At 46.2% G+C, this 16,589-nt stretch overlaps 1 protein-coding gene across 4 annotated transcripts in view; it reads right to left on the reverse strand.

The window, feature by feature from the left end:
* Positions 1–16,589, reverse strand: part of ST3GAL5 (ST3 beta-galactoside alpha-2,3-sialyltransferase 5) — a 99,120-nt gene that overhangs the window by 22,578 nt on the left and 59,953 nt on the right. For all 4 annotated transcript variants that reach the window (XM_069744919.1, XM_069744920.1, XM_069744921.1 and 1 more), the window contains exon 3: positions 3,145–3,250. In XM_069744919.1, coding sequence (XP_069601020.1) covers positions 3,145–3,250 — 106 coding nt within the window. The remainder of the gene's footprint in view (positions 1–3,144; positions 3,251–16,589) is intronic.

Here is a 16,589-nt window from a genome sequence, read left to right on the forward strand (position 1 = left end):
AATAAAGTAAGCCCGTGGGGGTTAGTTGATGACTTTTGCACTTAGGAAAGAATAATTGTTTACACTTGAATAAAAATAAAATGTTTGCATTTGCACTTAATAGATAGTATACCTGTAAGGGTAATTAGTTAAGTTAAGTACATCTGTTATGTTCCATCTATAGAAGTAGGTCGGCAATGTAAATATGTTCCTGTTTGTAACGTTCAAGTGTCCTCACCTCCCATACAGGAAAGCTTAGTATAAATTAACTTGTTTTATAGCATTTTAAAAATTGCATGTATTTTTGCTAGTGTATTGTTGTTTTCTTTTCCCAGTCCCGGAGTACTAGATTTAACAGGGGGGGAGGGGGAGTGCAGCGCCCCAGGGTCCTGGTCGTTGCAGTAATATCATTCTCCTCTAGGGGGAGTGATGTTGCGTTTGAAGGCAATAAAGGAGATCTCTTTACCAGGTATCACAAACATGCAACACATTTCACACTCCAGTCCACCAGGGGGAGCTATGCTCCTATTTATGGGCACTCGTCACAGTTAGGTAAAACTGGTGGCTTGGATAGGAAGTTAGTAAGTTCCTGTCAGGCAGACAGAGAGGAAGGAGGAACATTGAGTAGTTGCTGACAGAGATGGTCCCTGACAGAGGTGGGAGCCTGTCAGAGGCCTAGACAGAAGGCCACGGAGCTGCGCCTGCCTCACGTGCGGCAGCATCCTAAGAAAGAGACACGAACAGAGAACTGTATTGTAGAGAGGGTGAAGAAGTCATAGTGAAAGGAGAGGAAACCAGAAGGAGTTCTGCCCTATACAGGCTGCCTCCTTCTGAGGCGCAGGATCCGGTAGCCGGAACACCGAGGGAGCAACAGTCCTTTATGCCTTGCTCCAGAGACCGGCAGGACAGCTAATTCCAAGTTACTGATCCGCCCTATACCCAGGAGGCACGGTGGCAACTTGTGGGGGCTGGGGCGTGCTAGAGTCCCTGTAAAAAGCCTCAGGCCATCAGTCATACGGGTTTGCTCCTATCCATCTGGGGGACAGAGAGAGACATAACATCTAGAACATCTAGAACAGTTGTGAGGACCTTACGAGAAGCTCAGGAAGGTACTACAACACCCAGGTGCTAGAGGAAGGCTACTGACTTCCACCTGGATAAGGGGACTCTGGATTTGCCTCCAAACCGGCCAAACTCTGCCTGTCCTGTGATCTGGTGCTCTGGACTGTGGATGATGCTGAAGCCTTCAGTAAAGGTAAAGAGACTGCAACCTTGTGTCCTCATTCTTCACTGCGCCTCACACCATCCACCTTCTACACACTGGGAAGCCCTGTGCCCCCTGCTCTGTCCCTCTGCAGTTCCCTCTGCGATGTCCCTATGCAGCCCCTCTGCTCTGTCATTCTTCAGCTTCCTATGTACTGTTCTTCTGCAGCCCCCTCTGCACTGTCCCTCTGCAACTCCTTTTCTGTTCCTCTGCAGCCCTCTCTGTCCTGTCTCTATGCAGCCCCCTCTGTGCTGTTCCTCTGCAGCCCCCTCTGTGCTGTTCCTCTGCAACCCCTTCTGCGCTGCCCCTCTGCAGTGCCCTCCACACTGTCACTCTGCAGCACCCTCCATGCTGTCCATCTGCAGCCCCTTCTGTGCTATTCCTCTCCAGCCCGTTCTGCACTGTCTCTCTGCAGCCTCCTGTGTGCGGTCCCTCTATAGCCCCTTCTAGTGCAGCCCCTTCCATGCTGTCCTTCTGCAGCTCCCTCCATGCTGTTCCTCTGCAGCCCCCTCTGCACTGTCCATATGCTGCCCCCTTTGTGCTGTCACTCTGCAACCTCCTCTGCGCTGTTCCTCTGCAGCCCCCTCTGTGCTGTTTCTATGCACCCCCCTCTGCACTATCCCTCTGCAGCCCCCTCTGCGCTGTCCCTATGCAGCCCCCTCTGCACTGTCCCTCTGCAGCCCCCTCTGCGCTGTCCCTATGCAGCCCCCTCTGCACTGTCCCTCTGCAGCCACCTCTGCATTGTAACTCTGCAGCCCCCTCTGCCTTATCCCACTGCAGCCTCCTCTGCGCTGTCCCTCTGCAGCCCCCTCTGCGCTGTCCCTATGCAGCCCCCTCTGCACTACCCTCTGCAGTCCCCTCTGCACTGTAACTCTGCAGCCCCCTCTGCAGCCCCCTCTGCAGCCCCCTCTGTGCTGTCCCTCTGCAGCCCCCTCTGCACTGTAACTCTGCAGCCCCCTCTGCACTGTATCTCTGCAGCCCACTCTGCGCTGTCCCTCTGCAGCCCCCTCTGCACTGTAACTCTGCAGCCCCCTCTGCCCTGTCCCTCTGCAGCCCCCTCTGCGCTGTCCCTCTGCAGCCCCCTCAGCGCTGTCCCTCTGCAGCCCCCTCTGTGCTGTCCCTAGGCAGCCCCCTCTGCGCTGTCCCTCTGCAGCCCCCTCTGCACTGTCCCTAGGCAGCCCCTCCATGTAATGATGGAGGTTTAGGAGCAGACACCACTAGCCTTTTCTCTTTCTTCTCTAAGGCCAGGGCCACTATTATTTTGCCTCCTCCACAGATCCCGAGGGGCAAAAGAAAGGTCTTAATTATATAAATGGCAACAATAAAGATGTTACTGTGTCACGCAAGAGACGGTTCTCCTTAATGCATGTGCTGGGATCCACCTCAGTGCTGACAAAGAAGCAATCCCTGAGGACGGGATCCAGTTTCACGCTGAGGACGGAGTCGCTGGTCCGTGTTGTGTTACAGAACAGTTGGCAGCAGACATGTTTTTTCTTTTTCCTGACAATTCTTCCTTTTATCCGTACGTTTATTAAGGTGGATGGACCGGTGCATAGTCTGCAGGTATAATGGGCGGCATGATTCCCACTGCGTTATCCATCTCCTCCCATATCCCTTCACACCTTCCTTATACTCTGTCACGCATGGTGGCACAAAGGGCGGCCGTACTGGTTGGTGCCGCCATTCAGACATCCATACAATATCGAGGCACGTAGAGGTGGGGGAGCCCCAAAGATCGCTCTCAGCTGATGCCCATCTCCCCGATTTCCCCAGTCGTGCGCCCATGTGTCCGCCATGGGCACAGCTGCTACTATTGTCCACGGCTGCAACTTGCCCTAATTGCCCCCTTTTGATTTGTCCCGATAATGATGGTTAGTTACATCGCATAATCAGTAGCCCACCTTTAAATGATTGGGGTCCACGACTCGGAGGTCGCACGTCTGGGCGTCCAGTCCCACCTTGCAGATATACAGGATGCATGTCATGAAGCCGACGAATAACAGAAACCTAAGGGCAGACAAGAAGAACAATATAACGCACGCAACTGCAACGATGAGCGTAACGTAGAAACTGTCAGCAAGCAGGTGACCGACAATGACCCACCTACAAGTTGCCATGTTCCCAGGAATTTCTCCCTATGGCCATGTGTTATATGGAAAAACCAACAAATAAATACGCAAAGGGTGGATACTCGCCCTACAACCAGAGAAATGTCTGATCTTAGGCACCAGATGGTTGGCTCTGTCTTGTAGGCCTCCTTTTCTCCATGGTTTAGGTATGTGCATCTGTTATATGGGGAGGAAGACAGGACTTTTGTGGGTCTACAGTCGTGCATCTATACAAGTCCTTTCTTTTTCGCCATATTACAGGTGCACATTCCCAAACCTTGGAGAAAAGGAGCCCTACAACCAGAGAAATGTCTGCTCTTAGGCACCAGATGGTTGGCTCTGTCTTGTAGGGCTCCTTTTCTCCATGGTTTAGGTATGTGCACCTGTTATATGGGGAGAAAGACAAGACTTGTGTGGGTCTACAGTCGTGCATCTATACAAGTCCTTTCTTTTTCGCCATATTACAGGTGCACATTCCCAAACCTTGGAGAAAAAAAGCCCTACAACCAGAGAAATGTCTGATCTTAGGCACCAGATGGTTGGCTCTGTCTTGTAGGCCTCCTTTTCTCCATGGTTTAGGTATGTGCACCTGTTATATGGGGAGGAAGACAGGACTAGTGTGGGTGTACAGTCGTGCATCTATACAAGTCCTTTCTTTTTCGCCATATTACAGGTGCACATTCCCAAACCTTGGAGAAAAGGAGGCCTACAACATAGGTGCTCACACCGGTACCCGAAACCCTACAACACCCGGTTCCCTGAGATCCTATACCGTGCATTGTAAAGCGAAGAGCTGCATCTTTCCACCGGTAAACTTAGAAATGAAAAGCCTGAAAAAAACGTAACAGCAAGTTACCTAGACGCAGCACCTGATGGGACCTTCTTGGCCGTGGAGCGATGGCCGTCTCTGCCCCCTGACGGCCATACCTCTGGTTCTCAGAATGAGGGAGTGCTTTGTTGCACCGTCTCGTGAATCCAGGATTAGGCAATTGGCTATTTTAAGCTTCTGCCAGTTAAAATTATCTACGAGTTTTGGGAGTGGTACAAAATGCTCCTCCGATGACATCACAATGGTTTTTTCTATTATATAAAACTCCTAGTGTAATGTTTATTTTAGGGAAATCTCATTGAAAACAACACAACTTAAATGGAGAGTGAACCTAACCAAATCCCTACAAATAATCCCTACCAGGCGATCACCATCATCATCACATGATCACTGATATTTGCCGCTGGTTTGGTATCGCTCATGCGCTCACAGATAGTATGCAAATTAGGCTGAGAGTGCACTGGGGGCGTGTCGATGCACTTGTAGTTGACACACCCCTCCGTCCCCAATGCACTGCCAGGCTAATTTCCATGTGGTTTCAAAGCTCCATTTCTCACTGTATTAGCACATGCAAGTAGTTTGTGTCGCCATTTTCCAAGATCCGAGACATCTTTGTGCGCCCTGCCGAACTGCAGTACTTAATTGTCCCATATTGGGGACCGTATAATAATTTAATCACTTTTTGTGAGAGGTGCAAAGACCGAAAAAGGGTAATTCTGAGTTTCTATTTTTTTTTATTTATGGGTTAAATAATTGAATATTTTTACAAATGCAACGATATTGAATACGCTTATTTTTTTATTACTTTTTTAAATCTATTTTTTGGGTTGGAGAAAACAGGGGGTGATTCAAAGTTTTTATTTTTGAATACCCTTGTTTACAATTTACTTTATTTTTTAGACCCCCTAAAAGTACTTGAACCTGTTATCGTGTGACCTTTACGGCCATTCCACTAGTTCCAATTGTGAAATAGTTCAGTCTGGCTCATTTAAGAGTTTTAACTTTTATTTCAGAAATCAATAATGCACGTAAAAATATGAAACTTTGCAATATTTCTTATCACAGAAATCTGCTCCTTTCTCCTCCTGGACTGATCAGTCACTTTCAACTCATGGGTAAAATCTGTATTCAGCAAAGACAGATTTTCCCATTATTGAGATAGCAGATGACAGTTGGTGCTCTTAAAATTCCATGGAGAGGGGAGGAGCTAGCGGAACACACAGACATTCTACTGCAAATTCTCCATAGAACTTTATGAGCACCAACTGTCATCTTCTATCTTAGTAAAGGAAACATCTGAACGCCTGAATTGCGAATTTTGAGAATGTAAAATCAGTAGGAGAAAGAAGCGGATTTATCTGATAATATATATATAAATTTTCTTATTTTCATGGGTACTATTGATTTACGAAAAATGCAAAAATGAAAACGAGGGTTACACTTTAGAGGAAATCTGTCAGGCTAGATACAGTGGAGGAAATGCTGCAGCGCAGGATGTATGTTCTATGCAGATAACGGTGTGTTTTGGCCCCATGTGGTTAGAAGCACCAGGTGTCTGCTCTACAAAGCGTGTAGTGGTGCCGCCTCGCCGTGCACATCACACTTTTGCGCTCCTCCGGTTAAATTTTTGTGCCAGCACTTGGGATAGTAATCATTAGAAAGCTACTTTACCAATAAACTGATGGTAAAGTGTCCCACTTCAAGACGACCCTGCGATCGATCTGGAGATCGGGCAGTAAGTGCTCAATTTGCCTGCAGCGCCACCGCAGGAGAAATGAAGTATTACACTTGTTCAAAGCAGGAAGGGATGGGAGTCGCTCTTTATAACCAACTTTGACCCATGACTTTCATACAGTTAGGTCCATATATATTTGGACAGAGACAACATTTTTCTAATTTTGGTTATAGACATTACCACAATGAATTTTAAACAAAACAATTCAGATGCAGTTGAAGTTCAGACTTTCAGCTTTCATTTGAGGGTATCCACATTAAAATTGGATGAAGGGTTTAGGAGTTTCACCTCCTTAACATGTGCCACCCTGTTTTTAAAGGGACCAAAAGTAATTGGACAATTGACTCCAAGGCTATTTCATGGACAGGTGTGGGCAATCCCTTCGTTATTTCATTCTCAATTAAGCAGATAAAAGGCCTGGAGTTGATTTGAGGTGTGGTGCTTGCATTTGGAAGGTTTTGCTGTGAAGTAAACATGCGGTCAAAGGAGCTCTCCATGCAGGTGAAACAAGCCATCCTTAAGCTGCGAAAGCAGAAAACACCCATCCGATAAATTGCTACAATATTAGGAGTGGCAAAATCTACAGTTTGGTAAATCCTGAGAAAGAAAGAAAGCACTGGTGAACTGATCAATGCAAAAAGACCTGGGCGCCCACGGAAGACAACAGTGGTGGATGATCGCAGAATAATCTCCATGGTGAAGAGAAACCCCTTCACAACAGCCGACCAAGTGACCAACACTCTCCAGGAGGTCGGCGTATCAATATCCAAATCTACCATAAAGAGAAGACTGCATGAAAGTAAATACAGAGGGTTCACTGCACGGTGCAGCCACTCATAAGCATCAAGAATAAAAAGGCTAGACTGGACTTTGCTAAAAACATCTAAAAAAGCCAGCACAGTTCTAGAAGAACATTCTTTGGACAGATGAAACCAAGATCAACCTCTACCAGAATGATGGAAAGAGAAAAGTATGGTGAAGGTGTGGTACAGCTCATGATCCAAAGCATACCACATCATCTGTAAAACACGGCGGAGGCAGTGTGATGGCTTGGGCATGCATGGCTGCCAGTGGCACTGGGTCACTAGTGGTTATTGATGATGTGACACAGGACAGAAGTAGCCGAATGAATTCTGAGGTATTCAGAGCCGCCATACTGTGTGCTCAGATCCACCCAAATGCAGCCAAACTGATTGGTCATCATTTCATACTACAGATGGACAATGACCCAAAACATAAAGCCAAAGCAACCCAGGAGTTCATTAACCCCTTCATGACCCAGCCTATTTTGACCTTAATGACCTGGCCGTTTTTTGCAATTCTGACCAGTGTCCCTTTATGAGGTAATAACTCAGGAACGCTTCAACGGATCCTAGCGGTTCTGAGATTGTTTTTTCGTGACATATTGGGCTTCATGTTAGTGGTAAATTTAGGTCAATAAATTCTGCGTTTATTTGTGATAAAAACGGAAATTTGGCGAAAATTTTGAAAATTTCGCAATTTTCACATTTTGAATTTTTATTCTGTTAAACCAGAGAGTTATGTGACACAAAATAGTTAATAAATAACATTTCCCACATGTATACTTTACACCAGCACAATTTTGGAAACAAAATTTTTTTTTGCTAGGAAGTTATAAGAGTTAAAATTTGACCAGCGATTTCTCATTTTTACAACGAAATTTACAAAACCATTTTTTTTAGGGACCACCTCACATTTGAAGTCAGTTTGAGGGGTCTATATGGCTGAAAATACCCAAAAGTGACACCATTCTAAAAAATGCACCCCTCAAGGTGCTCAAAACCACATTCAAGAAGTTTTTTAACCCTTCAGGTGCTTCACAGCAGCAGAAGCAACATGGAAGGAAAAAATGAACATTTAACTTTTTAGTCACAAAAATTATCTTTTAGCAACATTTTTTTTATTTTCCCAATGGTACAAGGAGAAACTGAACCACGAAAGTTGTTGTCCAATTTGTCCTGAGTACGCTGATACCTCATATGTGGGGGTAAACCACTGTTTGGGCGCACGGCAGGGCTTGGAAGGGAAGGAGCGCCATTTGACTTTTTGAATGAAAAATTGGCTCCACTCTTTAGCGGACACCATGTCACGTTTGGAGAGCCCCCGTGTGCCTAAAAATTGGAGCTCCCCCACACGTGACCCCATTTTGGAAACTAGACGCCCCAAGGAACTTATCTAGATGCATAGTGAGAACTTTGAACCCCCGGGGGCTTCACAAATTGATCCGTAAAAATGAAAAAGTACTTTTTTTTCACAAAAAAATTCTTTTAGCCTCAATTTTTTTCATTTTCACATGGGTAACAGGATAAAATGGATCCTAAAATTTGTTGGGCAATTTCTCATGAGTACGCCGATACCTCACATGTGGGGGTAAACCACTGTTTGGGCACATGGTAAGGTTCGGAAGGGAAGGAGCGCCATTTGACTTTTTGAATGAAAAATTATCTCCATCGTTAGCGGACACCATGTCGTGTTTGGAGAGCCCCCGTGTGCCTAAACATTGGAGCTCCCCCACAAATGACCCCATTTTGGAAACTAGACCCCCCAAGGAACTTATCTAGATGCATATTGAGCACTTTAAACCCTCAGGTGCTTCACAAATTGATCTGTAAAAATGAAAAAGTACTTTTTTTTTCACAAAAAAATTCTTTTCGCCTCAGTTTTTCATTTTCACATGGGCAATAGGATAAAATGAATCCTAAAATTTGTTGGGCAATTTCTCCCGAGTACGCCGATACCTCATATGTGGGGGTAAACCACTGTTTGGGCACACGGCAGGGCTCGGAAGGGAAGGCGCGCCATTTGACTTTTTGAATGGAAAATTAGCTCCAATTGTTAGCGGACACCATGTCGCGTTTAGAGAGCCCCTGTGTGCCTATGCATTGGAGCTCCCCCACAAGTGACCCCATTTTGGAAACTAGACCCCCCAAGGAACTTATCTAGATGCATATTGAGCACTTTAAACCCCCAGGTGCTTCACAGAAGTTTATAATGCAGAGCCATGAAAATAAAAAATAATTTTTCTTTCCTCAAAAATGATTTTTAGCCTGGAATTTCCTATTTTGCCAAGGGTAATAGGAGAAATTGGACCGCAAATGTTGTTGTCCAGTTTGTCCTGAGTACGCTGATACCCCATATGTGGGGGTAAACCACTGTTTGGGCGCACGGCAGGGCTCGGAAGGGAAGGCACGCCAATTGGCTTTTTAAATGGAAAATTAGCTCCAATCATTAGCGGACACCATGTCACGTTTGGAGAGCCCCTGTGTGCCTAAACATTGGAGATCCCCCACATATGACCCCATTTTGGAAACTAGACCCCTAAAGGAACTAATCTAGATGTGTGGTGAGGACTTTGAACTTCCAAGTGCTTCACAGAAGTTTATAACGCAGAGCCATGAAAATAAAATAAAAATTTTATTTTCTCTAAAATGATTTTTTAGCCTGCAATTTATTATTTTCCCAAGGGTAAAAGGAGAAATTTGACCCCAAAAGTTGTTGTACAGTTTCTCCTGAGTACGCTGATACCCCATATGTGGGGGTAAACCACAGTTTGGGCACATGTCGGGGCTCGGAAGTCAAGTAGTGACATTTTGAAATGCAGACTTTGATGGAATGCTCTGCGGGCGTTACGTTGCGTTTGCAGAGCCCCTGATGTGGCTAAACAGTAGAAACCCCCCACAAGTGACCCCATTTTAGAAACTAGACCCCGAAAGGAACTTATCTAGATGTGAGGTGAGCACTTTGAACCCCCAAGTGCTTCACAGAAGTTTATAACACAGAGCAGTGAAAATAATAAATATGTTTTCTTTCCTCAAAAATAATTTTTTAGCCCAGAATTTTTTATTTTCCCAAGGGTTACAGGAGAAATTGGACCCCAAAAGTTGTTGTCCAGTTTCTCCTGAGTACGCTGATACCCCATATGTGGGGGTAAACCACTGTTTGGGCACACGTCGGGGCTCAGAAGGGAAGTAGTGACTTTTGAAATGCAGACTTTGATGGAATGGTCTGCGGGCGTCACGTTGCGTTTGCAGAGCCCCTGGTGTGCCTAAACAGTAGAAACCCCCCACAAGTGACCCCATTTTGGAAACTAGACCCCCCAAGGAACTTATCTAGATATGTGGTGAGCACTTTGAACCCCCAAGTGCTTCACAGACGTTTACAACGCAGAGCCGTGAAAATAAAAAATCATTTTTCTTTCCTCAAAAATGATGTTTTAGCAAGCAATTTTTTATTTTCTCAAGGGTAACAGGAGAAATTGGACCCCAGTCAGTAATTGTTGCCCAGTTTGTCCTGAGTACGCTGATACCCCATATGTGGGGGTAAACCACTGTTTGGGCACATGTCGGGGCTCGGAAGTCAAGTAGTGACGTTTTGAAATGCAGACTTTGATGGAATGGTCTGCGGGCGTCACGTTGCGTTTGCAGAGCCCCTGGTGTGCCTAAACAGTAGAAACCCCCCACAAGTGACCCCATTTTGGAAACTAGACCCCCCAAGGAACTTATCTAGATATGTGGTGAGCACTTTGAACCCCCAAGTGCTTCACAGACGTTTACAACGCAGAGCCGTGAAAATAAAAATCATTTTACTTTCCTCAAAAATGATGTTTTAGCAAGCAATTTTTTATTTTCTCAAGGGTAACAGGAGAAATTGGACCCCAGTAATTGTTGCCCAGTTTGTCCTGAGTACACTGATACCCCATATGTGGGGGTAAACCACTGTTTGGGCACACGTCGGGGCTCGGAAGGGAAGGAGCACCATTTGACTTTTTGAATGAAAGATTGGCTGGAATCAATGGTGGCGCCATGTTGCGTTTGGAGACCCCCTGAAGTGCCTAAACAGTGGAAACCCCTCAATTCTAACGCCAACACACCCCTAACCCTTATCCCAACTGTAGCCGTAACCCTAACCACAACCCTAACCGCAACACACCCCTAACCACAACCCTAACCCCAACACACCCCTAACCCTAACCACAACCCTAATTCCAACCCAACCCTAACCCTAAGGCTATGTACCCACGTTGCGGATTCGTGTGAGATTTTTCCGCACCATTTTTGAAAAATCCGCGGGTAAAAGGCACTGCGTTTTACCTGCGGATTTACTGCGGATTTCACCTGCGGATTCCTATTGAGGAATAGGTGTAAAACGCTGCGGAATCCGCACAAAGAATTGACATGCTGCGGAAAATACAACGCAGCGTTTCCGTGCGGTATTTTCCGCACCATGGGCACAGCGGATTTGGTTTTCCATAGGTTTACATGGTACTGTAAACCTGATGGAACACTGCTGCGGATCCGCAGCGGCCAATCCGCTGCGGATCCGCAGCCAAATCCGCACCGTGTGCACATAGCCTAATTCTAAAGGTATGTGCACACGCTTCGGAAAACGCTGCGGATCCGCAGCAGTTTCCCATGAGTTTACATTTCAATGTAAACCTATGGGAAACAAAAATCGCTGTACACATGCTGCGGAAAAACTGCACGGAAACGCAGCGGTTTACATTCCGCAGCATGTCACTTCTTTCTGCGGATTCCACAGCGGTTTTACAACTGCTCCAATAGAAAATCGCAGTTGTAAAACCGCAGTGAAATGCGCAGAAAAACCGCGGTAAATCTGCCATAAATCCGCAGCGGTTTAGCACTGCGGATTTATCAAATCCGCTGCGGAAAAATCCGCAGAGGACCAGAATACGTGTGCACATACCGAAACCCTAACCCTACCCCTAACCCTACCCCTAACCCTACCCCTAACCCTACCCCTACCCCTAACCCTACCCCTAACCCTACCCCTAACCCTACCCCTAACCCTACCCCTAACCCTACCCCTAACCCTAACCCTAGTTCTAACTCCAACCTTAGTGAAAAAAAAAAAAAATTCTTTATTTTATTATTGTCCCTATCTATGGGGGACAAATGGGGGGGGTCATTTACTGTTTTTTTATTTTGACCACTGTGATAGATTATATCACAGTGATCAAAATTCACATTGGAACGAATCTGCCGGCCGGCAGATTCGGCGGGCGCACTGCGCATGCGCCCGCCATTTTGGAACATGGCGGCGCTCGGGGAAGAAGACGGACGGGACCCCGCCAGGATCGGTAAGTATAAGGGGGGGAGATCAGGGCACGGGGGGGGAGATCAGGGCACGGGGGGGCGTCGGAGCACGGGGGGGGAGGGATCGGAGCATGGGGGAGAGTGATCGGTGTGCGGGCGGGTGGATCGGTGTGCAGGGGGGGTGGATCGGTGTGCAGGGGGGGTGGTTCGGAGCACGGGGGGGGATCGGAGTGCGGGGGGGTTTGATTGGAGCACGGGGGGGTGTGATTGGAGCACGGGGGGAGCGGGCAGGAGGACGGGGGAGCGGAGCACAGGACGGAGGGGAGCGGGCCACAGATCGGGGGGCTGGGGGGGCGATCGGTGGGGTGGGGTGGGGGCACATTAGTATTTCCAGCCATGGCCGATGATATTGCAGCATCGGCCATGGCTGGATTGTAATATTTCACCATTTTTTTAGGTGAAATATTACAAATCGCTCTGATTGGCAGTTTCACTTTCAACAGCCAATCAGAGCGATCGTAGCCACGAGGGGGTGAAGCCACCCCCCCTGGGCTAAACTACCACTCCCCCTGTCCCTGCAGATCGGGTGAAATGGGAGTTAACCCTTTCACCCGGCCTGCAGGGACGCGATCTTTCTGTGACACAGCATATGCGTCACAGGTCGGATTGGCACCGACTTTCATGACGCATACGCTGTGTCACAGGTCGGGAAGGGGTTAAAGCAAAGAAGTGGAATATTCTTGAATGGCCAAGTCAGTCACCTGATCTCAACCCAATTGAGCAGCATTTCACTTGTTATAGACTAAACTTCAGACAGAAAGGCCCAGAAACAAACAGCAACTGAAAACCACCACAGTGAAGGCCTGGCAGAGCATCAAAAAGGAGGAAACACAAGAGTCTGGTGATGTCCTTGTGTTCAAGACTTCAGGCAGTCATTGCCAACAAAGGGTTTTCAACCAAGTACTAGAAATGAACATTTTATTTAAAATTATTGAATCTGTCCAATTACTTTTGGTCCCTTTAAAAACAGGGTGGCACATGTTAAGGAGCTGAAACTCCTAAATCCTTCATTCAATTTTAATGTGGATACCCTCAAATGAAAGCTGAAAGTCTGAACTTCAACTGCATCTGAATTGTTTTGTTTAAAATTCATTGTGGTAATGTCTATAACCAAAATTAGAAAAATGTTGTCTCTGTCCAAATATATATGGACCTAACTGTACATCTCTCCTAGGTCAGCCATAGTAGATCATCATTTTCCTCTCCCGGCCGAGCACAAATGTAGAGTGACAGGTCGGATCACGTCCCCTGAGCTTGCGATGCTCCCACTGTACAATTACAGGTCGTCATTTATCTAAATCCTATAAACTAAGCGAAGGATTAGTCTCTGACTGGCGTATAGCATCTAATGTTGGAGTTGGAATTACCGACCTGTATTGTTTCAGCCTGGGAGAATCTGAGAGATTTCCTTTCACGTATTTAAAAAAAATTCATTTTTGCAATGAGATTTCCTTAAAGGGAATCGCTCAGTAGGATCACCCCTCCTAAGTCGTCTATATGGACATGTAGGTCATAGGAAGCTGAATAAAATGACACCTTGATATCTGCGATCCAATGTTTTATTCTACAGAAATCCACATTTTTCTCAATATGTAAATGGGCTGTTCAGATCTATGGGCGGGACATAGATCTCCCTGAGAATCTGACTTCTGAGCTTAATTTAAATGGAAGGGGGCATTAGTAGTGTGAGACATGTAATGGCTAACTATCTGTTCTCCTGATCTACATGACTCACACTGGTTTCATGTAACATAAGCACTGGAGGTAGATTCTCAGGGAGATCTACGTCCGGCCTATAGATCTTAACAGCTTATTTACATATTAAGAAAAAAAGTGGATTTCTCTGCAATAAAACATCGGATCGCAGATATCAAGGTATCATTTTATTCAGTTTCCTATGAACTACATGCCCATATAGTTGCTTAGGAGGGGTGATCCTACTGACAGATGCCCTTTAAAGGGAACCTGACTGTAGATTCAGGTCTCTCCTTATGAGTGTGCATAGGGAGAGACCTGTCAGTTTAGGGGAACGGGGCAGGGAGAAGCCACCATGGACCAGCCTCGTGCTATTCATCTGAGTTGCATGGTCCCCGGAAGACTTTACAAAGTATACTTTGTCGGAAATGCACAGAGTTTAAGAATAAAAACATAAAAGGCTAGCAGATGGGTTCTGATTTGTGCCGTCAGTGGTTTGGGCAGCAAGAATCTGATGATGGGTTCCCTTTAAATATTTTGTACCGTTTAGGTTCTGCATCATAATATACATTATAACTGACTGTAGAATGAGTTACCAGGAAATCAGTCAGGGAGCACAAAAATGCCCCCAAAGGTGTCTATAAAGATAAGAGTGTGGAATCTGTACTAGTTTTATGACGGTAGACATACGGAGCAATCCCGTTATCTCATGTTGTACAGATAATAGGTGAAAGTCTACCGATAAAATATGGCTGGGAAGATCGTGGCAATCAATCATGCGTTGATATTTAAACTGTGCAGAAGTTTCACCTCTAGAAATTACTAGGTCATAAAAAAAAAGTTGAGTTCAAAGTCTATTTTCACCTTTACAACCTTTTTTTTTGCATTGCTGCAATGCGACTGGAATAAAAGAAAAAGCAACATTGCAAATAGTTTCCTATTAACAAGATTGGAGATGGCAGTTGGTGCTTTTAAAGTTCTATGGAGAGGGGAGGAGCTAGAACACACAGACATTCTAGGGAGGAGCTAGAAGAACACACAGACATTCTAGGGAGGAGCTAGAAGAACACACAGACATTCTAGGGAGGAGCTAGAAGAACACACAGACATTCTAGGGATGAGCTAGAAAAACACAGACATTCTAGGGAGGAGCTAGAAGAACACACAGACATTCTAGGGATGAGCTAGAAAAACACAGACATTCTAGGGAGGAGCTAGACAAACACACAGACATTCTAGGGAGGAGCTAGAAGAACACACAGACATTCTAGGGAGGAGCTAGAAGAACACACAGATATTCTAGGGAGGAGCTAGAAGAACACACAGACATTCTAGGGAGGAGCTAGAAGAACACACAGACATTCTAGGGAGGAGCTAGACAAACACACAGATATTCTAGGGAGGAGCTAGACAAACACACAGATATTCTAGGGAGGAGATAGAGGAACACAGACATTCTAGGGAGGAGCAGGAGGAACACACATACATTCTAGGGAGGAACTAAAGGAAAACACAGACATTCTAAGGAGGAGCTAGAGGAACACACAGACATTCTAAGGAGGAGCTAGGGGAACACAAACATTCTAGGGAGGAGCTAGAGGAACACACAGACATTCTAGGGAGGAGCTAGGGGACCACAGACATTCTAGGGAGGAGCTAGAGGAACACAGACATTCTAGGGAGGAGCTAGAGTAACACAGACATTCTAGGGAGGAGCTAGAGGAACATAGATATTCTAGGGAGGAGCTAGAGGAACACACAGACGTTCTAGGGAGGAGCTAGAGGAACACACAGACATTCTAGGGAGGAGCTAGAAGAACACACAGACATTCTAAGGAGGAGCTAGGGGAACACAAACATTCTAGGGAGGAGCTAGAGGAACACACAGACATTCTAAGGAGGAGCTAGGGGAACACAAACATTCTAGGGAGGAGCTAGAGGAACACACAGACATTCTAAGGAGGAGCTAGGGGAACACAAACATTCTAGGGAGGAGCTAGAGGAACACACAGACATTCTAGGGAGGAGCTAGGGGACCACAGACATTCTAGGGAGGAGCTAGAGGAACACAGACATTCTAGGGAGGAGCTAGAGTAACACAGACATTCTAGGGAGGAGCTAGAGGAACATAGATATTCTAGGGAGGAGCTAGAGGAACACACAGACGTTCTAGGGAGGAGCTAGAGGAACACACAGACATTCTAGGGAGGAGCTAGAAGAACACACAGACATTCTAGGGAGGAGCTAGAAGAACAGACAGACATTCTAGGTTGGAGCTAGAGGAAAACACAGACATTCTAAAGAGGAGCTAGAGGAACACAGACATTCTAGGGAGGAGCTAGAGAAACACACAGACATTCTAGGGATGAGCTAGAGGAAAACACAGACATTCTAAAGAGGAGCTAGAGGAACACAGACATTCTAGGGAGGAGCTAGAGGAAAACACAGACATTCTAAAGAGGAGCTAGAGGAACACAGACATTCTAGGGAATAGCTAGAGGAGCACATAGACATTCTGGGGAGGAGCTAGAAGAAAACACAGACATTCTAAGGAGGAGCTAGAGGAACACACAGACATTCAAGGGAGGAGCTAGAGGAACACAGACATTCTAGGGAGGAGCTAGAGGAACACAGACATTCTAGGGAGGAGCTAGAGGAAAACACAGACATTCTAAGGAGGAGCTAGAGGAACACACAGACATTCAAGGGAGGAGCTAGAGGAACACAGACATTCTAGGGAGGAGCACGAGAAACACAGACATTCAAGGGAGGAGCTAGAGGAAAACACAGACATTCTAAGGAGGAGCTGGAGGAACACATACATTCTAGGGAGGAGCTAGAGAAA

The sequence above is a fragment of the Ranitomeya imitator genome, chromosome 1 (assembly GCF_032444005.1).
Source record: "Ranitomeya imitator isolate aRanImi1 chromosome 1, aRanImi1.pri, whole genome shotgun sequence".
Lineage (NCBI taxonomy): Eukaryota > Metazoa > Chordata > Amphibia > Anura > Dendrobatidae > Ranitomeya > Ranitomeya imitator.